The 22,775-nt window shown below is 35.7% G+C and overlaps 1 protein-coding gene across 3 annotated transcripts; it reads right to left on the reverse strand.

The window, feature by feature from the left end:
• Positions 1 to 1,329: 1,329 nt before the first annotated feature.
• LOC111055571 lies at positions 1,330 to 21,515 on the reverse strand. 3 transcript variants are annotated; one of them, XM_039427359.1, is made up of 5 exons: positions 21,221 to 21,514; positions 20,087 to 20,565; positions 6,532 to 6,882; positions 3,985 to 4,329; positions 1,330 to 3,172 (listed from the first exon to the last, which is right to left on the reverse strand). In XM_039427359.1, the coding sequence occupies exons 1-5, from the start codon at positions 21,224 to 21,226 to the stop codon at positions 2,881 to 2,883; spliced, it is 1,473 nt and encodes a 490-aa protein (XP_039283293.1). In that variant the 5' UTR covers positions 21,227 to 21,514; the 3' UTR covers positions 1,330 to 2,880. The 3 variants fall into 3 exon arrangements, with proteins under 3 accessions (XP_039283293.1, XP_039283294.1, XP_039283295.1); XM_039427360.1 differs by having other exon boundaries at positions 2,862 to 3,172; positions 20,087 to 20,501; XM_039427361.1 differs by lacking the exon at positions 6,532 to 6,882 and having other exon boundaries at positions 2,862 to 3,172; positions 21,221 to 21,515.
• Between the last annotated feature and the right edge of the window lie 1,260 nt (positions 21,516 to 22,775).

The raw sequence follows: 22,775 nt of genomic DNA on the forward strand, positions 1-22,775 counted from the left end.
TTCATTCAAAACATAGACAGCAATATGATAGCCGTATTATGACAGTGGCATTATAATTAATTCACGTAGAAAAATATTGATTTCCTGAATAAAATTGCTGTAATCAAATTGGTTAAATCTCAAACATTTTAATATTTAGAATTAAGAGAACTAAGGTGTAAATTTAGTTTCAGCGCAAGTCAAAACAATAGGTTTTGATAAAATTGTTTCGAGCGCCATAGTGTGATAAGAGTGCAAATTAGAAAGCAGTACTACGATATTATTATCTATATTATCGATATTATTATAAATACCACGTATTTTACTGCTGTTTACTATGGTGAAGAGAGTCAGCCGCGCCGTACCGCGTCGGCTGTTTCCCCTTCCACAGCGTCAAATTGAATCGCAAATAAATAACAATATACATCAATGGATTCGCAATGGAAGTGGCTACATTAATTATTTAAAAATTACTTGCTTCAAAGTTAATCGGAGAAAACAAAAAAATCAAATCGAAAACCCCCTAAATTTTTACATATATATTATTTTATAAAGGATACTGTATGATTTATTGAGGAAATGAATACAACTAATATTATAGTCCATAATGTAAAGAATTGAATGACATATGATACATTTTTTTCGATTAATGGTTACAGAGATAATTGATTTCCTGTTCACTGTTTACTATGGCGAAGAGAGTCAGCGGCGCCGTACCGCGTCGGCTTTTTTCCCCTCCACAGCGTCAAATCGAATCGCAAATACATAACAATATACATCAATAGGTTTGCAATGAAAGTGTCCAAATTAATTATTTGGCTCATTTCTCTTTAAAATCATTTGCTTCGAAGTTAATCGAAGAAAACAAAAAAATCAATTCGCAAACCCTTTAAATTTTTAGATATATATAATTTTATCAAGAAACTGTTCATTTTATTGGTAAAATTAATAGAACTAATATTGTATTCCATAATTTAACGAACTAAAAGACGTTCAACAGTTTCTTGAAGAATACAACTGTTTCCGATCAATGGTTACAGAGATAATTGATTTCCCGTGATTACCTGCATTTTTCATGTTTTAGGGGGCTGGGGGGGAAAGCTCCAAGGAGATTTCTTGGGACTTTTACGCTACTGGTGGAACATGTGAGGGTGAGTCATTGCACCCTAACTCGGCAGTGTCTTGAGCTATGGAGCTCTATGACTGCTCAACGTAATAACAGTGCTGAAGTTGGGGGTTCCTGATATATAAGACCTTTAGTAGAGCTTGGCAATTTTATTTTTATTTTATATATTTATTCATTTGTCCATAATTAAAATGTTCTAATTTTTTCATTTCAATGTGATTCTGTTTTTTCTTTTTCAAATTCAATAATTTCTGATAATCTAATTCTGATAATTTCTGATAATTCAATTTTCATTTCATTTTCAAAATATATTTTTGAAAGTGAAAAAAATATGTATATATATATATATTTTTTTTTTTGCCAAGTCTACTTTTTTGGGAGAAGTGGTAATGGAGAAGGGTTCTCTCCTAGGGAATTTAGTATTGTGAACAGTGGCTGACTGTCAATCAGCTGTTGGCACCTTCACGGTCCAACTGTTAACTGTCAATCAGGCCACCATTGTTGAAATGGGAGTGGCTTGTGGGTCTAAGCTGGTCGTGGTATTTCGTACATCTGCCTTATTGATGTACGCCACGAGATAAAAGCTGTATCATGCTTTCGAGATGTGAGCGGAATGAAAGTTGAGTAATTGAGGGGTACTGGCATATTCATAGAGTAACCTGTTATTCACAGTGTAGTGAAAGTTGCAGATGGTTCTGATGAGTCTGTTTTGAAGGCCAAATAGACGTTTTCTATTGGTCTTCGATAGATATGGGAACCAGACTGTGGCGGCATAGATCAGGTATGCCCTGATGATGGCTGTGAATATGAGCAGCCGAAATTTCAGGGGGTGACAAGAAGGGGGAATAGTTGTACAAACAGCACACGACAGTGTTGTATTTCACGTTAATGTGTTTTTGAAAGTGAGTGTTCTGTCCAGAGTTACACCTAGGTGCTTGAAGATATGGGACCATGGCAGGGCGTGGCCATGGATTTTGAGAGTGGGAGGAAGTTTAAGTTTTCGAGAAAAGGCGATAGCCTCACATTTAGTTTGATTAATTTCTACCTTCCAGGATGAACACCAGGATGTAAGCAGGTTTAACTGCTCTTGAACATTCCTGGCCGCCCTATTCAGATTCATGCTGCTCGAGTGGAATGTGGTGACTTGTTTGGTCTGAAGGTAGAGATGGCATGTCGTTGATGAAGAAGAAGTAGAGGATAGGTCCAAGCACAGATCCTTTTGGTCCAAGAACAGGGACTTTTGGGAGAATGAACCTCTGGGAGGGTTCTATCGATGGTGGGAAATTCAGCTTTTATTTAATTTTCGGATCGAAATTGCTTTTTTGGACCTTCATTGACTGGGCTATAAAGACAGCTGATTAAAATCATGAATTTATAGTCTGATTTTTACAGTAATATTTGACTATGAGGAAATTCCTTTTCCTTTTATATTACCCTTAAAATTCAATATTTCAAAAAAAACCTTAAATTATTATTAATAATGCAAGGTATGATAATTATTATAATAATTATTATACCTTACATTATTATTTCGACGCAAAACCAAAAATGAAGCATACCGTACCTTTCAAATTTCATGAAAATCTATTGCCGCGTTTCACCGTGTAAATGCAGAACAAACATAATAAACATACATAAAGAGAAATGGAAAACTGTTGACCTGAATTTTGGACCTCACTTCGCTCGGTCAACTAACACACAACAGTATGAGTACACACAACAATCTGTAGACTTGAAAAATTTAGCAATAAATAATGAATGAATAAAAAATGAACTCACTTTGCAACGCAATGTGCCGATGTGAGAATTACATTGCGGTCAATGACAGAGCCAGCACAGTGATATCTGTATCGATTATCTATCCTCAACAATATGGCTGCAACCCATGGAAACTCTCCATAATCAGCTAAGGAATCGACGGCAGATGACTGATTGGCCACACCACCTGCATTCCTAACTCCACAACGGTCGGCTGGTTCTCCTGACGTTTTGCTGTCCACAATGATGGTGGCATTTTTCCAGCAGCACACCTCGGACGATTGACTGCTGCAATTTTCCATTTCTACTCTGAAATTCAAAAACAATACGTTAAATATTAGAAACAACAATTTTGTTTGAGTGCATGATTTATAATTTATGCTATAAAGCAATGCCTAGTAGGCTTATTAATAATAATATGGATTGAACAAGAATCAATCTGAATACTACCATAATCTAGCTGTGCATCTGCGATCATTACAAAACTTCATAACTATTTAATTGATAATCTTAAAACAAAAATTATAATTTCCAGTCAATTTTTATAAACAAAATGTTAGAGTAATATAATATTTGCACCACAGTTCCCAATCAGTATATAATTATGATTGTTGTTAGTGTAACTCTTTTTTCTATAATCAAGTCAAAATTTGAGTCTAATCAATTCTATTTTAAGGTAAAAATAAAATTAATGGAGAGAGCAGAAATAGTTCAAAATTATTACAAAAAGTTGATAACTATGGATAGCCTAATAGATGAAAGCTTTCACACAAACATAGATACGGTATTTCACCCCGACCATGAAATATCATGTAATTCTTTCAAATATAAAAAGTTTCTGAAATCTTCAGAAGGTTGGTAGCACTTATTGAGCTGTTCTTGTTGTATAAAATACTTCTATTGAATAAGTTCAATTTGGTTCTAACTTTTATTTCCCTCATACCCGGTTGCTACTGTCTTTGTAACACATATTACACTTTACTTGTAATATATATATATTGTCCAGAATGTCTATAGGCAGCAGTTCCTTAGATTGTGCATACTGGATACAATTTATCATAATATATTGTATATACAATCCTCACAAAAAATTATTGTCATTCATTTAGAAAATAGTTTACCTTATTTTTGGAAACACATTTACGTTTCGTAACTGAGGAACAATTATATTGTTTGGGTCACAGCGATAGTATGGAACGCAAGTGCATGTTAGGACAACATCTTGTTGACTGGAATTTCTCAGTGATTCTATCAAGAAATCGAAGTCGTCAATGGACGTTGTTTCTAGATCAGTCGAATTTTCCGACTCAGAATTCCACTGAGTTGTCAGTGCTCTCGCTGGTTCTTTAGTCGAACTACCAACAATATTCACTTGTCTAGATTCTCTTCCCAACCTTTCTTGTTCTGTTAGTCCCAAGCAACATACATCTAATACACTCATGTTACCGCAATTTTTCATTTCCAACCTGAAAATGCATAAGATTGATGATCAATAAAATATTATTCATGAACTTGCAGGAATTGAACAAAGATACGGTAGGAAATATTGTTTTCGCGGTCATGTATATGGATAAAAACACACATTATATTATTGATGATTGATAACAACCTAATCTATCCAGTTTTCCTAATCTGTGAAGGCAGTCAAATAGTCTTATCACTTGCGAATTTGAACTTTTCATTTTGGAATATTAATCTACAAAGGATTTACACTGAAATTGATAAATATTATATATATATGAATTTTAATATATTACATGAATAAATAAGTTGAAATAAGTTTTAACCATTTGACTCAAATATACATGGTAGAATTATATTATATTGTTCACTTTGAAAGGTACTGTAACTTGAAAAAAAGCTGTGAATAACAAGAACGGTAACTTCTAATAGGGCACTATAAAACCTATATAGACTAAAACAACAATGACATGCAATATGACCTACAGCTATTATGAATGTATCGTATGCATAATATGATGAGTATAGCCTACAGGAAAGCTCACCGAGCTCATTTGTGCAGGCTATTGAATCAGAAGTGTAAATTATTTATTCCATAAAGGTCGATGAAAACATTAGAATTATTCTCACAGTTTTATCATACTCTTTTTTTACTTTCCTTGCCCTATTACCATTGGTAAGGAAAGTATTGCTTTACAAGAAAAATCTGGTGTGGTACACTCACACAACTTTCCTTGCTCATTGAACTGTAAGCCCTGTTCTTAAAGGAGAATAATTTAGGGGAATAACATAATGACGATTGGCGGCAACATAATTATTTGAAACTACGATCAGACTTCTGTATATGTGTATAAAATATTGTTTTCAGAGTACTTTTTCCTTTGTGTAAATTGTGAAATTCGATGATTTTTTTCAAAATCGTCAAAACAGCTGTTCTACAGATGAAATATCTCGACTATGTGTTCTTTTTATGAACTGCTCTACCTACCTACCTCATGCACGAGGAGGTTACAAAGTCCATTTCTCAAGGATGGGGTGCACCCCCCATTAGTTTCCCAGGAAGGAGACTCATGCCAGTTGATAGAGCTGATAAATAACTATACAGGGTATGAATTTGAAAAAAATCGGTCAAGTCATTTTTGACAAAATCGTGAAAAACATGTTTTTTTTAGTAATTATCCGCCATTTTTCTCAAGAATATTACGGAGCTCCTACAATTTTCCCAGAAATGAGACTCCTGTCAGTTGATAGGGCTCATAGATAGCTAGCTATCCATGATATAAATTTGAAGAAAATCGTTAGAGCCGTTTTCGAGAAAACCTTGAAGAACATGGTTTTTTGGTGATTATCCGCAATTTTTCTCAAGAATATTACGGAGCTCCTGCAATTTTCCCAGAAATGAGACTCATGTCAGTTGATAGGGCTTATAAATAGCTATCCATGGTATAAATTTGAAGAAAAAACGTGGAGCCGATTTCGAGAAAACCGTGAAAAACATGGGTTTTTAGTACTTATCCGCCATTTTTTCAGCCATTTTGAATTCAATTTTATTGAATTTCTTACTGTCGGATCCTCATGGTATAAGGACCTTAAGTTTAAAATTTCAAGTCAATCGGTTGATTAGGAATGGAGTTACGTAGGTATCGCAGTTCATAAAAAGAACACATAGTCGAGATATTTCATCTGTAGAACAGCTGTTTTGACGACTTTAAAAAAATCCATCAAATTTCACAATTATTTTACACAAAGGAAAAAGTACTCTGAAAACAATATTATAGATACACATATACACAGAAGTCTGATCGTAGTTTCAAATATGAGCAAGGAAAGTTGTGTGAGTGTACCACACCAGATTTTTTCTAATGACGATGTCCACATTAACTCAAGGCTTGTGCGTGGGTAATGAGACGAATGATAATGATGAGAGATGTATGAACACCTATAAACAGCTGAAGGTGGGTCCAAATAAGAAATCACATCCAACGACGAGACAAAATCTGTTCGGATATGAGATGAACATGTTTCAATATGAATTAATATAGGGTTATGATAGAAGTAGGCCTACCTAGTATAATACCTTGCTGTGCAGTATAAAATAATACTAAATCACTAATGTCAAATACTTCATAAATATTTCTTTTGAAATAGAGTATTTCTATTTACATCATATTTATAAGAACTACTTATCAATGAAAAATCAAGTCTACCTGATGTTTTGAGTCTTATTGTTATCATTCCGTAATTTGTCAGGGTCGAGAATAGATTTGTCTAAATCACATAAATAGTAAGGAACACATTTGCAAGACAGCTCAACTTCGGATTGATTTGAGTTTCTCAGCAGTGAGTCGATGAGATGAGTTGTTTCAATACCGCTCATTGATGAAGTGGTTTTTATTGATAACTCAGTTGTGGAATGACCATTATTGCCAGAATTATTATGAGTGGGTGGTCTACTTCCAAAATTTTCAGATTTGTTTTGCAAATTTGTAATCATAAGATCTCCTTTTAAACAACAGACATCAATCGGACTCATATTGCTGCAGTTTTTCATCTCCAGCCTGAAAATGTAAAATATACCATTTTTAAACTTTGATCAAAGGGTGGATTTGAAATGTTTCTCAACTATAACTATTCAGAAATAATTTATAGGTAAAAATAGTGTCTTCTTAATTCACTTCAGTAGAAGAGAATGAGCTATAGGCTACCAATTATAATCATAACAAAAGAAGCAATAATCAAGATACAGTATAATTAACATCAATAATGTATATAGTTTACATGATAGTTAACATTTACAAAAAGAGATTCGAATAGCTCGATACATATAGTTTTACTCTGCTTTAGCAATGGTTCTGATACATCCTTTTCGTCATAAATCCGCTATTTGGTGTCTTTTTGAACATTTCCGTTACAAAGATCTGTGAGTTAATATAAACTGATTTAATAAAGGGTTGGATGATGCATGATGCATTCTCTGGCCAATTATTTGGTACTGGTAGGTACCTATAGTACCTATAGAACTACCTACAGTAGTTCTCGCAGCACATTTTATTATATTTTATATCTTTCTTTGGCTATATCCACCTATCTATCTAGTCCAGTGAAAATTTGACTTTTTTCAGGAAACAGATCCGAAATAGTTATTTGTGCAACTAGTGCGCAAAGTGACAGTTTGCTGCACCGAAAGAAACGTTTACGCCCGAGCCGTAGGCAAGGGCGGAATGGCTTCTTGAGTGCAGCAGTGGAACTTTGCGCACGTATTTCACATTTAATTTTTCCTACAGTTACCATTGAATATGAGAAGTGGTTGATTGAATGATTATGGGTAAAATGATGGCTGAAAACCATCAAATGTTTGTGTGTGTGTGTGTGATGCTGTTATTAATAGCAACTTTAACTCATTTAAAAATTAATAATCCAATTGAAGTTGAAAATTCTCAGCCAAAGTTCTCATTTTTATTCATTCAAGAATCAGAAAAAATACAGATGGAACAAAAACTTCACATTCATAATACACGCAAACAGCTTGTTGGCTGAACCGAGATGCAAGATGGCTGAACACAACAAGATGGCTGAACCGACAAGCGCGCGACCTAGTGGGAAGAATTGTACCTAAGTTTGTTTCATCCAGCTAAAAATTACTGAAACACGATTCAGAAATTTAGACTTTTGCTCAAATTAACGAGAAAAATGCTCAAAGTAAACTAAAAAATATTTATAAAAATAACATAGACAACAGAGAATATTTATTGTAGTATTGTTATGTTTTTTATTATTTTTATTTATATGAATATCGAACAGTAATCATTTAACCTCAAAATTCGAATTTTATAATGTATATTTGCTACTTTTCTCATTTCTTGGAGTTGAAATAATAATTATCAATAGAAAAGAACTATTATTTATTATTTAATGATGAGAATTCGTAAATGTTGATTATTTAATTATGATTTAGATGAACATTATTCTTGTTTTGGGTTTCTAGATTGGGATTTTATCATAAATAATGTAGGGTAGCCATTGAAATGATTCTTATCTAAATCTAACCACAGTCATTTTTACCAACTTAATTTTTGCTTTCGTGCACTAATCCTCCATATAACCCACCAACTATTTTTTGTTGCCATGTTGCAAATCTGGAGTGCAGAAAAACGTTTTCCCGCACTAGAGCAGAAAAGTGAATCTTTGCATTCTGTAATCAGTGCAGGAATCGTCACTTTTCAAGGTAACAGTAGGAAAAAATTTTTCTCGTCGGTTTTATATGTATTTTGGGGTAGTGAATTCGAATCTTAAATCTGCTGGCACGCCAGGGGGCGGCCTTCACCACTAAAAATCCAAAAATTTTGGGACTTTTTCCATTTTTTCCATTTTAACTATTATAATATTTCACTTAGGTTTATTTCTCACACTGTATATGAGAAAAACTCCAGCAAACTGTAGAAACATCTCTCTTGTAGCCAACTCCTCAGTAGTCTCTTGAATGTTCTTCTGTATGAATGTTCTTGAATGTTTTTTGAAGTATCGAGAATTTCCACTGGTAGTGCGTTTAAGATCCTTCGACTGACATGCTCTGGCTTAGCTTCAAAAAATCTTGTTCAATGAGGTTGGAGTCTCAGCATATTCCTTGCCCGTGTGTTGTAGCCATGTACGGTAGCGCCTGTAGTCCACTCATCCTTGCGGGAAAATCTATACAATGCAGCCTCCAAGATATACAGACATGGCAACGGCAGGATCTTAGCTTCCCTGCATGGGGTTCTTGGTGGCTTCCTAAAAATCATTCTCAGTAGCCGTTTTTGCACTCTAAAGGCCATCAATGAAGCGGGTGCCGCACCACAGAATATCAGGCCATACGTTAGAGCTGGCTGGAAATATCCATAGTATGCTATTCAAACTATTCTCTGGTCCACCTCCCTTATCAATCTTGATATTGCAAACCCCGCTGCATTGAGCCTTTTTACCACCTGATCAATGTGACTGTTCCACTTCAGTCTTACATCAACATTGATTCCCAAGAATCCACATTCTTCCACTGGCATTATACTTGTTGAATCCACAGCAAAATTAAAATTATTGGGTGTGTCTAAATAGCCAATATTGAAGCTCATATATGATGTTTTCTTTACGTTGACTATTAACTCATAAGCCTCACATCACTCCTTCATGCACTAGATTACTTCTTCTCCTTCAATTTTTAATTCTTCAAATGTATCACCTGTCAGTAGGAAATTAGCATCGTCAGCAAATAATACACTGTTTACGGTTGAGGGCAAATTTCAGGGCAAGTCATTAATATACAGTGAGAACAATATCGGGCCAAGTATAGTTCCCTGTGGCACTCCTTTTTCCAATTGCCAGATTTCTGACCAATATTTGTAGTTGATGATTCCCCCATTTCTCTCTTCAATCTCAACTAATTGGGACCTTTCACTAAGAAAAGACTTCAGCCATTCAAAAGCCAACCCTCTGATACCATAAAAATGAATTTTCTCCATCAGAGTTTCATGATTAAGGCTGTCGAATGCCTTTTTCATGTCTACAAAGAGTCCTAGAGCTTTTTTCCCTTTGTCAAGTGAGTCATATACTTGGTTAATGAAGTCATTTACTGCAAGGATTGTCGATTTTCCCAAACGAAAACCAAATTGACATTCAGACAAAATCATATTATTCTCCAGGTAATTGGATATTGTTTTTTGTGCCAGGTTATTTGTACAGTTAAACTCTGCATTAATGAACAATAAAAAAGAGCAAAAACTCACCAGATTTAATCCAATCTTGTCTACTTGCCCTTCGAAGCCTTTATTAGGTGTTTTGATCAGGTTCAGGGTGGGATGAAATCTGGGAATAAGACAGGTTCTGGCTTCTGGGCTGTCTTTTCACGTTCAACTTGCAGGCTATGCACTGTGTTTTGAACAAAGCTCAAACTGGATTCTTTATAAATTCAAATCTGATTCAAATTAAATCAATTCAACACTATTTATGCTGTTATACTCATAACTCACACACACGACACTCAAACAATCATTTACAAGAAATTTCCGATCAAAATTACATGACAAACACACAATTTTGGTCTTGCAACAAGACGGGCTGACAAAACAAGATAGACTGGGGCTTTTACATCGGCAAGGCCAAAAACAGCAGGACGATCTGCGCTGTCGCAAACAAGCCTGCTATTGGCAGAACTGCAGTCTGGCATTTTGGCGCTACAGTTCGAATTCTCTGGCCAGACCATACCCCCGCCTCTGAAAAACTATTTTTCAGCCAAGTTACAAAACTGAAAAAACCAAGGAAAGGAAAAATCCAGACATGCCAAAAGGAACAAAACACCAACACCAAAAAACAACACAAAAGAAAAAATGCAACAATCACAACAACTATCAAGTTGGGAGTGGATATAATTTTGTTACTAGGTCAAATACGGAAACAACGATTACACTTAAAGACACAAATACGAATAATAGAGCGAGCAGACAGTATCCAGAATTTCTGTCTGATCAAGGACAACAATAACGAAATCCCAGCATGACAATTCTTCTTGTGATGATAATCAATTAACATCGATACGAAAGTGTCGGATTTTGGTAAGATCATCTGATGACAAGTCTCAAATTCAAGTCCAGCATGAGACAAACGACCGCCGACGCGAATCACACCTTTATCAATGAATGGAGACAGGCGACGTAGGCGCATAGAACAATCTTCTCCCTTCTCTAATTGCACAAATTCAGATGAAAAATGTATCTTCTGTACCACTTTACATAGATACCTCTCAGCAACATCAAAATCTGATTCTTCTGATTGGGGTAAGATTCATAAGAATTTGAGAACAAGAATTACAATTCTCAAAAGACGACCATAATCCGAACAACGACCAATCAATGAATATACTGCATTGCTGTTACAATCAGGAGATTTTGTGACTGTCAACACTGACGGTTTTTTCGCCTCTGGTGGATCCACTATCTCTTCCATTTCAGTTCGGACGGGCCAATCGCATTCGTCCTCTGCTATCCATGATGGACCTTAGAGCCACAACGGAAAGTTCACAAGCTCAACTGGTGATAAACCTCTAGACAAACAGTCAGCGGGATTTTCAATTCCGGCAACATGCATCCACTCCTGTATACAAGAATCCTGTATTTTTGCGACGCGATTACCAACAAAAGTTTGCCATTTCGCGGATGGAGCATTAATCCAACACAAGGTGACTGTAGAATCAGAGAGTGCGACAATACGAGACACATGACAACGTTCACTAATAATAGTGACTACTGAATTCATGAGTTCTGCCAACAAGAGTGCCGCACACAACTCCAAACGAGGTATTGAAACAACTTTAGATGGTGCTACCTTGGACTTTGAACACAATAATACAACTCTTGGCTCCTCGCTCTCCTTCTGCGACTTCACATAGATAACTGCACCATAACCAGACAATGATGCGTCACAAAAACCAATCAAACTGATGTGAGAATCCTGAAACAAACCAACATGACGTGGAACAGCAAATTTCAACAATAGAGGCAACTCTTTTTGACAATTCTCCCAAAGAGTGCAGATAGACTCAGGCGGCTTCTCGTCCCAATCCACTCCTAATTTCCACAGTTTCTGGACAAGACACTTTAGAAATAATGTAAACGGTGAGAAGAGACCAAGTGGATCATAGATACGAGCCATCACTGACAGAATAGAACGCTTAGTAGCGACGACCTCACCACTCTTGACTGAAAACTGAAACAGATCAGTACTAGGTTGCCAATTCAATCCCAAGATAGCCAAGGAGTTGTCTGCTTCGAAATCCTTGTACGAAAACGATTTCTCTTCCTCTGAGAATTTCTCCAACATTGATGATGGATTTGAAGTCCACTTTGTGAGCGAGAAACCTCCTCCCTCAAACAGCTGCTTGGACTGACGATACAGCTCCGCGGCCTCTGATTCTGTGGCGACAGATGTGACTAAGTCGTCCATGAACATGTCTCTTGGTATTCTCGCCTTGGCTGCTGGAAAACGATTTCCATCCTCCTCTACAAGCTGGTGGACGGTGCAAAGCGCCAAATATGGAGAGCTTGAAACACCAAAAACAACACAATTGAGCTGATAAATTTCGATTGGATCCTCCAGCGAAAATCTCCACAATACACGCTGATAACGACGGCAGGAATCCTCCACTAATATCTGTCGATACATTTGTTTAATGTCGGCAGTTAGTGCGATTGGGAACAAACGAAAATTAACTAACAAAACAAAAATGTCAGTTTGCAATTTGGGACCAGCATGAAGAACCTGGTTCAATGACAAACCCGATGATGTTCTGGAACCAGCATCAAATACAATTCGGATGGGCGTGGTAGTGCTGCTTGCTTTCACGATGGCGTGATGCGGTATGTAGTAACCACCTCGGTCTGTCTGATCTGCTACAAACGACATGTGACCCTGACGTAGGTAATCGATCAATATTTCATGATATGAAATACGAGTATTGCTGTCAAGCTCTAGTCGTCTCTCCAAAGTCAGCAGTCTGCGTTCGGCGACAGCATACGAATCTCCCAAGCTGCTGGGCGGCTCCGCAAATGACAAGGCAACAACAAAACGACCAGAATTCACACGATGTACAGACTTCCGAAAATTTACCTCACACTCCAACTCTTCCGGTTTCAGTTGACAGCTTGGTGCAGGGCACGATTCCAACTCCCAAAAACGTTCCACAAAACTATCCAACGATGGACTACTAACGAATGGACTACAGATGGCTGTAAAACAATTCGACACATTCGTTGTTGAAGTGAGAATCGGCGCTCTCCCCATCAGAATGTGACCAAAGACACTATTAACAGTCATCAATTCGTGCGATTCACCTGTACTAGGACTCCCACGTAGCAAGTGAGGAACTAACTCCGCACCAATGATGCCATCTATTCTACTAGGAAGGTAGAATTTGTCGTCAGCCAGTGTGAGATTTTCAAGATGATGAAGTTTGGATCTGTCGATTTCACAAGAAGGCAACTTGTCGATGATTTTATCTACCACTGTGGCATCCATCGAAAACTTGACGGTAGGATCCAACTTCGACTGAATCGACACACAAGTACGACCTCGAACTTCACTAGTACCACCACCGAATCCACGAACAACGGTTTTCATGGGCTGGAATGGTAGTCTCAAACGCCGACACAATTTGGCTGTAACAAAATGACACTGACTCCCGGTGTCAACCAAGAAACGAACATCACAAAGCTGATCATTACAATCTCGAACATGTGCAGTGACGGTCGACAACACAACGGTCGAATTTTCTACATCGTTGGATGTAGAACAACAACTAATAGGTGATGTGCCACCTGCCTTGGAGTTCGACGAGGACGCAACACCTTCATTGGAACTTGATCTGGAAAAGTGCAATAAAGAATGATGAGATTCTCGACATTGAGCACACTGAGTTTTACTACGACAATCTCTACTCAAATGATCCACATCAAGACAACGAAAACAACAAAACTTTCCTTTAATCAAACAATAACGATCCCAAGGAGTCATTTTCAAGAAACTTGCACAATCTACTAACCGATGACCCGGTTTTGAGCACTTCAGACAATTGGGATTTTTACTAGATGCATCGTTAGATGAATCATTAGATTGAACCACAAACACCTTTGATTTATTATCCTTTTTGTGCCTCATATTAAACGATTCAGTCTGTTTCTCATCAGAAGGAAGAGTCTTAATTTGCTTTTCAATGAATTTGACATAATCGGTATAAGTTGGCATAGCCTTGTCACGGACGGCCGATTCAAAATTTCTACGAGAACTTGGATCCAGCAATCTCAAGCCATGATAGAGGAATATCGAGTCTGACAAATCAGTGAGTCGCAATCTCTTCACTGCATTGATTGAACTGCAAAACCCATCCAAAATCGCAATACAACCTGCCTTTGATTCTGATTTTATTGGACGAAATTCAAAAATTTGTTTGAAATAGGCATCGACTTGCGCCCGTGGATCGTTATAGCGGGTCAATAATGCCTGCCAAATTATTTGATAATTGTTAGCCAATGGTGGCAAATGACGACAAATATTTGCTGCTTGTCCAGTAAGTCTACTTACAAGATATTGGACCTTCTGCTGATCGTTCAAACTCTTGTTGTCATGTACCAATGCCTTAAATAGTTCATAAAACACCGACCATTGAGTCTGGTTCCCATCAAATTTCGGAAGGTCGATTTTAGGCAGTACCGACTCGGACACGACCGGCTGTGCACTAGCTGCTGTAGCTGCCGAAGATTGAGCAATAGCATCAGTCGCCTCTTTCTGTTTGAGAGTGTTAGCCGCTACTTCAATATACTGAAACAGATCTAGGTGTGAGTCGTTGAATGCTACAACATGATCTTTATTCAACTCAAGTTCCAACTCATTAACCACTAATTCTGTCTTTTCATAATCCGAAATGGTCTGAGACACCCGAGGATACAAGATTGAAAATTGCTCAGCAACTTTTGGATCAGAGACATTTTTAGACAGTTCATAAATTCTTTGCAATCTGGCATACAATTGTTCCAGTTTAGCGCGATGCACCCTGATTTGTTTCTGTATTTTTTCCTCCATCTTGAACTCATACACAAAACAATTCAGCCCCGACAATACAAACAACAGACAATAAAACAAGAATGAGTTCAAAACTAGATGAAAGGAAGAATCACGACTAGTAAGTTATCAAAGTTAAACTTTGATTATCAATTCACAAGATAAGTTACTGCTGAAGACAAAACTATATGATTAGATAATGTTCTTCCAACAACTCACAAACAAACGATAACTTGTTGAATTGAACAAACAAAATCATGCTGGTGATTAACCTTCACTAACATGTATAAAAAAATGGACAATACAAATTCCAACAAACAAACAAATTCCTGAGAAAAAGAGCACAATGCGCCTAGTTTCAGGAAATTACAATTTTAACTGAAATAAATTTAATTTCAGACAAATACAAATTGACAAGAAACCTTGCTCTAGAACAAGGCTACAACAAACTTAAGTTGAGCATAGATCAGACCATTCTCAACATGCCAACATTGGACAAATACGAAACTGCTTAAATCCAATGTGTGTGAATTAATCAATAAATTACAAATTTAAATTCATCCGGCCCAGAGGACCAAGAAATGTTCTGAACAAAGCTCAGGCTAGAGCTACCAGAGGACTGTAATTTACTATTCAAATAATCAAATACAAACAAGGGGCAAAATTTAATCTTCAATTTGAGCCAGGTTATTTGTACAGTTAAACTCTGCATTAATGAACAATAAAAAAGAGCAAAAACTCACCAGATTTAATCCAATCTTGTCTACTTGCCCTTCGAAGCCTTTATTAGGTGTTTTGATCAGGTTCAGGGTGGGATGAAATCTGGGAATAAGACAGGTTCTGGCTTCCGGGCTGTCTTTTCGCGTTCAACTTGCAGGCTATGCACTGTGTTTCGAACAAAGCTCAAACTGGATTCTTTATAAATTCAAATCCGATTCAAATTAATTCAATCCAACACTATTTATGCTGTTATACTCATAATTCACACACACGACACCCAAACAATCATTTACAAGAAATTTCCGATCAAAATTACATGACAAACACACAATTTTGGTCTTGCAACAAGACGTGCTGACAAAACAAGATAGACTGGGGCTTTTACATCGACAAGGCCAAAAACAGCAGGACGATCTGCGCTGGCGCAAACAAGCCTGCTATTGGCAGAACTGCAGTCTGGCTCAAATCTTTGAATAGTAGACTTTAGATGCACGGGAACACTAGCGTCAGGTGATCAATTTTCATAACGGCAAGGAAAGTTGTGTGAGTGCGCCACACCAGATTTTTAAAACGTACGAATCTAACTTCGCAAAAGTATATTTTTATGGAAATCATTTACTTTACACTAGAGAAAATTCTGTTCTACAATATTAAAGACCAAGTACCATTTTTATCATAACTGGTTACCGAGATGCACTGCTTTGAATATAAAATTTGACATGTTTTTGTGTTTGGAAATATGGGTTGAAGTAGCACTCAACACTCAGAAATAATTAATAAAATAATAGATAATTTCCATTTTTCCATCAAATTTCACTTATATACATGATTATGATCCGCCTTGACGAGCTAAGAAGAACTAGCTGTGAAACGAGAAGATCCAATCATTGTGTCAAAAGTTATAAGTGTTTGAAATTTCTATCATTGAGAGGTGTCATAGCGCCTTTCCATTGGGAAATCCTGAAATCAATTTCAGGATTTCCAATGGAAAGGCGCTATGACACCTCTCAATGATAGAAATTTCAAACACTTATAACTTTTGACACAATGATTGGATCTTCTCGTTTCACAGCTAGTTCTTCTTAGCTCAAGGCGGATCATAATCATGTGAAATTTGATGGAAAAATGGAAATTATCTATTATTTTATTAATTATTTCTGAGTGTTGAGTGCTACTTCAACCCATATTTCCAAACACAAAAACATGTCAAATTTTATATTCAAAGCAGTGCATCTCGGTAACCAGTTATGATAAAAATGGTACTTGGTCTTTAATATTGTAGAACAGAATTTTCTCTAGTGTAAAGTAAATGATTTCCATAAAAATATACTTTTGCGAAGTTAGATTCGTACGTTTTAAAAAATCTGGTGTGGCGCACTCACACAACTTTCCTTGCCGTTATGAAAATTGATCACCTGACGCTAGTGTTCCCGTGCATCTAAAGTCTACTATTCAAAGATTTGAGCCAGCTGGTGACAGGGCAATAACGCTGGAGACACACGAGGTCTGCTATCTCTTCATAGTGAATGATTTAATAGAATCAACAGTTGCAAACAGTTTGCAATTGGGTAATTACATTTTCTCGAATTTCGAGCTTATATTTTGGGTGAAAATGTTACTAAACATTAATTGTAGAGATTCTCATGCTCAATCTATTCCACTCGAAATTTTCTGTTTAAATTGTATCTGAAGCCTGATAATTGGGAATCTAAAATCAAACTTTGCATTGATGGGGCGAAGCTCCTGAAATTTTTACAGATATGGGACTTGTGGCAGTTGATATTGCTTATCAATGACTATTCTATAGTGAGGTCCATAATGTTATAATGTCAGTATTTGATCAACTTTGGTTTTGCTATCCTTGTCTATCATTCGACAAAGCCAGTGGTACTATCCTTTTCTAGGTCCACAACGATGCCAATTATGTTTTTGACAGTGTAGAAATATAATTAATTAATGCAGAGAATCGGCATCGCTATTCTCCTATCTTTATCCACTGCCATTATAACGTGGACCTTACTATTAATATTAACTTAATATGGACTTAATATTATTATTATTACTATAGGTATAAATTTAATCGAAATTGTTGGAGCCGTTTTCGAGAAAATCGCGAAAAAATAAACAGAGTAATCCATTGTCTCCTAATGTATTTCCGAAATCAGTCAATAAGTGTAATAGGTATATGGACGGTGCATAGAAGGCTACACACACAACACGGACTCCATTTGAATCAAAACGGAAAGAAGTTTTTAGTTGAAGAGCTAATTAAACACTTGACTAGAGAAGAAGCAGAGACTGAGTCATATATAGAGCAGGAGATTCAAGCACCGTATTAACGAGAGATACAATATTTGTATCTCTCGTTAATACGGTGCTTGAATCTCCTGCTCTATATGACTCAGTCTCTGCTTCTTCTCTAGTCAAGTGTTTAATTAGCTCTTCAACTAAAAACTTCTTTCCGTTTTGATTCAAATGGAGTCCGTGTTGTGTGTGTAGCCTTCTATGCACCGTCCATATACCTATTACACTTATTGACTGATTTCGGAAATACATTAGGAGACAATGGATTACTCTGTTTATTTTTTCGCGATTTTCTCGAAAACGGCTCCAACAATTTCGATTAAATTTATACCTATAGTAATAATAATAATATTAAGTCCATATTAAGTTAATATTAATAGTAAGGTCCACGTTATAATGGCAGTGGATAAAGATAGGAGAATAGCGATGCCGATTCTCTGCATTAATTAATTATATTTCTACACTGTCAAAAACATAATTGGCATCGTTGTGGACCTAGAAAAGGATAGTACCACTGGCTTTGTCGAATGATAGACGAAGATAGCAAAACCAAAGTTGATCAAATACTGACATTATAACATGGACCTCACTATAGAATAGTCATTGATAAGCAATATCAACTGCCACAAGTCCCATATCTGTAAAAATTTCAGGAGCTTCGCCCCATCAATGCAAAGTTTGATTTTAGATTCCCAATTATCAGGCTTCAGATACAATTTAAACAAAAAAATTCGATTGGAAAAGATTGAGCATGAGAATCTCTACAATTAATGTTTAGTAACATTTTCACCTAAAATATAAGCTCGAAATTCGAGAAAATGTAATTACCCAATTGCAAACTGTTTGCAACTGTTGATTCTATTAAATCATTCACTATGAAGAGATAGCAGACCTCGTGTGTCTCCAGCGTTATTGCCCTGTCACCAGCTGGCTCAAATCTTTGAATAGTAGACTTTAGATGCACGGGAACACTAGCGTCAGGTGATCAATTTTCATAACGGCAAGGAAAGTTGTGTGAGTGCGCCACACCAGATTTTTTAAAACGTACGAATCTAACTTCGCAAAAGTATATTTTTATGGAAATCATTTACTTTACACTAGAGAAAATTCTGTTCTACAATATTAAAGACCAAGTACCATTTTTATCATAACTGGTTACCGAGATGCACTGCTTTGAATATAAAATTTGACATGTTTTTGTGTTTGGAAATATGGGTTGAAGTAGCACTCAACACTCAGAAATAATTAATAAAATAATAGATAATTTCCATTTTTCCATCAAATTTCACATGATTATGATCCGCCTTGAGCTAAGAAGAACTAGCTGTGAAACGAGAAGATCCAATCATTGTGTCAAAAGTTATAAGTGTTTGAAATTTCTATCATTGAGAGGTGTCATAGCGCCTTTCCATTGGGAAATCCTGAAATCTGAGACCTGGGGAATCATGTGCATCTAACGGGTGATTCTGATAGTATTTAACCCTCTAATAATAAATATGATGAAAATATCAATAACAATTTGATTAGTTAGGAAGGCCTCGATAACTATAACAATGGAAAAATTTATTTTGGCTGTAGGACATGGTTTTCTATTTTCGCTAGTACACGCCCTCTCCACTATACCAAATTTAATAATTTCTGAGAAATCTTGTTCGAAATTAATTGTAATTTCACATGATATATGACTTTTCATCATTACTCTATAATGCTCCAAGTTGTAAAGATTAGATGTAGTGAGTTTCCAGAATTTTCAAAAAAACTTGAAAAATACCCCTTTTTTAAAATATGTAGCTCCAAACCCAGAAATCCTAGAATCCTGAGCAACCACTCAATTTATTGAAAATTTCATTCTCGGCAATTTTGTAAAGAATGTTTTTTTCGAAAAACCGATGTTTTCGAAATAAAATGGAAAAAAGTCCTAAATTTTTAGGCTTTTAGGGGTGAAGTCGCCCTCTAGCATGTCAGCAAATTTAATATTCGAACTCAGCGCCCCAAAATACATATAAAATCGACGAGAAAAATTCTTTCGGAGCTGTTTCCTGAAAAATGATCATTTGACTGGACTATTATATTAATTTATATAATTGAACATAATCAGCCTCTACAATCCCACTTTAGATGCACAACTACTAGCTTTGTGTGAACAAAAATGTAGCCTACCTTACTTTTGGATTGTCATTTTGATATTGTTGAGGATCGAGGATAGCTGCATTGGTATCGCATAGATAGTAGGGCACACATGTGCAAGATACCCCTTCACCGTCAGCTGAAGTTTTCCTTGCAAATTCTTTGAAAGCTTCAAAGGAAGAACTCGTTGATGTTGATGCTTCAGATTTGGAATCAACATCACTCAAAGCAGAGGGTTCTTTTCTCAGACCCCCAAACCACTCTGTAGGATCAGCAGTTGTTAAACTTCCATTTTCACCACTGAATGTTGCGATTGTTGAAGCAGAGCTCATGATGGAAGATCCAACTGGACTGATCATTTTATCATAGTTTTTGTCTCTGCTACCACTTTCCAATTTCAAAATAGAACCATTGATTGGAGATGATCTTGCGTTTCCTCCACAATCAACTAAAAATGGAAGTGAGATGATCAGAATTGCATAGATAAATACACTGTTCCTTGTATGAGCCATCTGGAATTAAATGAATTATCATAAATTCAGTTTAGAATGATGTATTGATGTGAAATAGAATATGATGCTAAAAATAAATATATATTTTTTAGTTAAAAAATAATCCGATAGTACCCTTTTTTGAAAACTTTCTCATATAAAATACAAAAACAACTATACTTTCGAATGTTTAATCCATTTTCAAGTTTTCTTCAACTGAACATCCGAAACTAGTTGTTTTTATATTTATTAATAAGAAAAAAGATAAAAAAATACTATTCGATTACGGTATTTTTTAACTAACAATTAAGTAGCCCTGATGAAATATGTTATTAGAATATATTTTTTATCTGTGAACTCTTATTAATTCAGTAGTATAGTATATTTACTTATCTATTAATATGTATATAGCCTATCGAACTAGTCAACACTGCGAATTAATAAAGAATCATGAGCATCACTTACTACCCAGTGCGAAATACTGTGAAAATGCAACATATTTAATTCTATTGAATGTGTTACCTACAAGAATAATTAGATTACTATACACTGTAAAATTACTATATTTTTATGTGATAATATCGGTTAAAGTTTTTGAAGCCTATTAGACTATTTGGAAGCTCACATTTAATGATAAAAGAGGTTTGTGAATATTGATTAATATGCCGTGCTTTACCTTCATTTAAATGTAGTAGATACCGTAAGTGAAATGTTACTGCATCAAGTGAAGTTTCCTTAAAGCATAGTGCTCGACGACGAAAACATTAGCCTATACACGTTGAATAATTATTAGAACCTGATTAACTGATTACTCCTGTTTAATCACAAATCACGTGAAATATGAGATGCTACACTGAACCGAACTGATCAAGTCATTTGACTTCTTCTGCCGACTACGATAGGTAACTTACACTACCTACTGTTTTGCTACAGAGAATATTCGCCTTTAAAACCTGTTTCAAAGCAATGAACGAGAACTACCTACAGGAAAGTTACAGTTTTATATGCCCGAGAATCTGAACTTGAGATCTCTTGTTCACACGCAAGTTCACAAACTGATGGCTGACATAAAAAAGTAAGGTTTTTGCAAAGTTGCAGACGCAACAGGAAACTTGAGCTTCTGGTCAATAAACAAGTTGCTTTATTATATTAGTCTATATGAACGATTTATCAAAGCTGTAAAATGTCTCAAAAACTGAAGAGATATCCAAACAAGAAAAGTTTAACTTAAATCGTCTGATCAGGATTAAGCTGCGATATTTGAAATTGATATTTGGTTGATATGTATGATGAATTGTTGCAGATTGTAACTCTTCGAATAAATAAGTAAAATATTAGTTTTGTGTAAACTTGTTCTGAGGAAAAATATAATTTTTGCTTGAAACAAAGAGTTTTCTTGCAAAGTTGAATATTCTTTTAATAATTCAAATGCATGATAGGTAATTTAGATCAACAAAGTAAGAAAAATTATTAAACAATATACCGTAGGCCTATATTTGAGATTGGACTATCTATAGAGGCCGCGAAAGTAGTTCTGGACCCTGTGCTTCCCTAAATCACTAAAATTTTGGGTATGGAGTTGGCAGTCCTTCTTGTCTTTATAATCCATGTTTTTTCTATGCTTATCTCTCGTCATGCATGAAAGATGGAATGGTATATTTGCGAAAACTTCTACCAGCTCACTTTCAGTTTTTTAGCTTGGGTTCACAACTCTATTTTGGCGGCTTCTACTTGTGGGTGGGAGTGCGTCAGCCACCATAGTTCATCAAGCTTGCATCACTTCATGTGGCTTGTTCATTAATTTAGTGAGTGAAATACACCCGTTAGGGTTCACCATAGTCGTATGAACATCTTAACCATCAATAATTTATTTTACAGTCGACAAATTAAAATTTTGAAAATTATAAACTCTTCTGTATTAATAATTTTAGGTTGGTAAAAAATACATTCTTCCCTAATGGTATTTGTCAAGGTTTATGAATGATTCATTTTTTATTTCAATTTTGTGTAATTCATTAGAGATAAAATTTGTTATAAGGCAACTGTAACCAGTGGTCAGAATAAATCTTCCTAATTTCTAACAGTTTTTCAAATAAATTGTCATATCGTAACTCTTATCGTTACTACTTTTTTGTTATTTTGTAAAGAATAATTATCCAGGAAAATTGAGTTGATAGACTTATTGAATGATTATACACAATTATATTACTTATGTTTTTTAGTTATTTTTT

This window comes from Nilaparvata lugens, chromosome 4, assembly GCF_014356525.2.
Source record: "Nilaparvata lugens isolate BPH chromosome 4, ASM1435652v1, whole genome shotgun sequence".
Taxonomy (NCBI): Eukaryota; Metazoa; Arthropoda; class Insecta; order Hemiptera; family Delphacidae; genus Nilaparvata; species Nilaparvata lugens.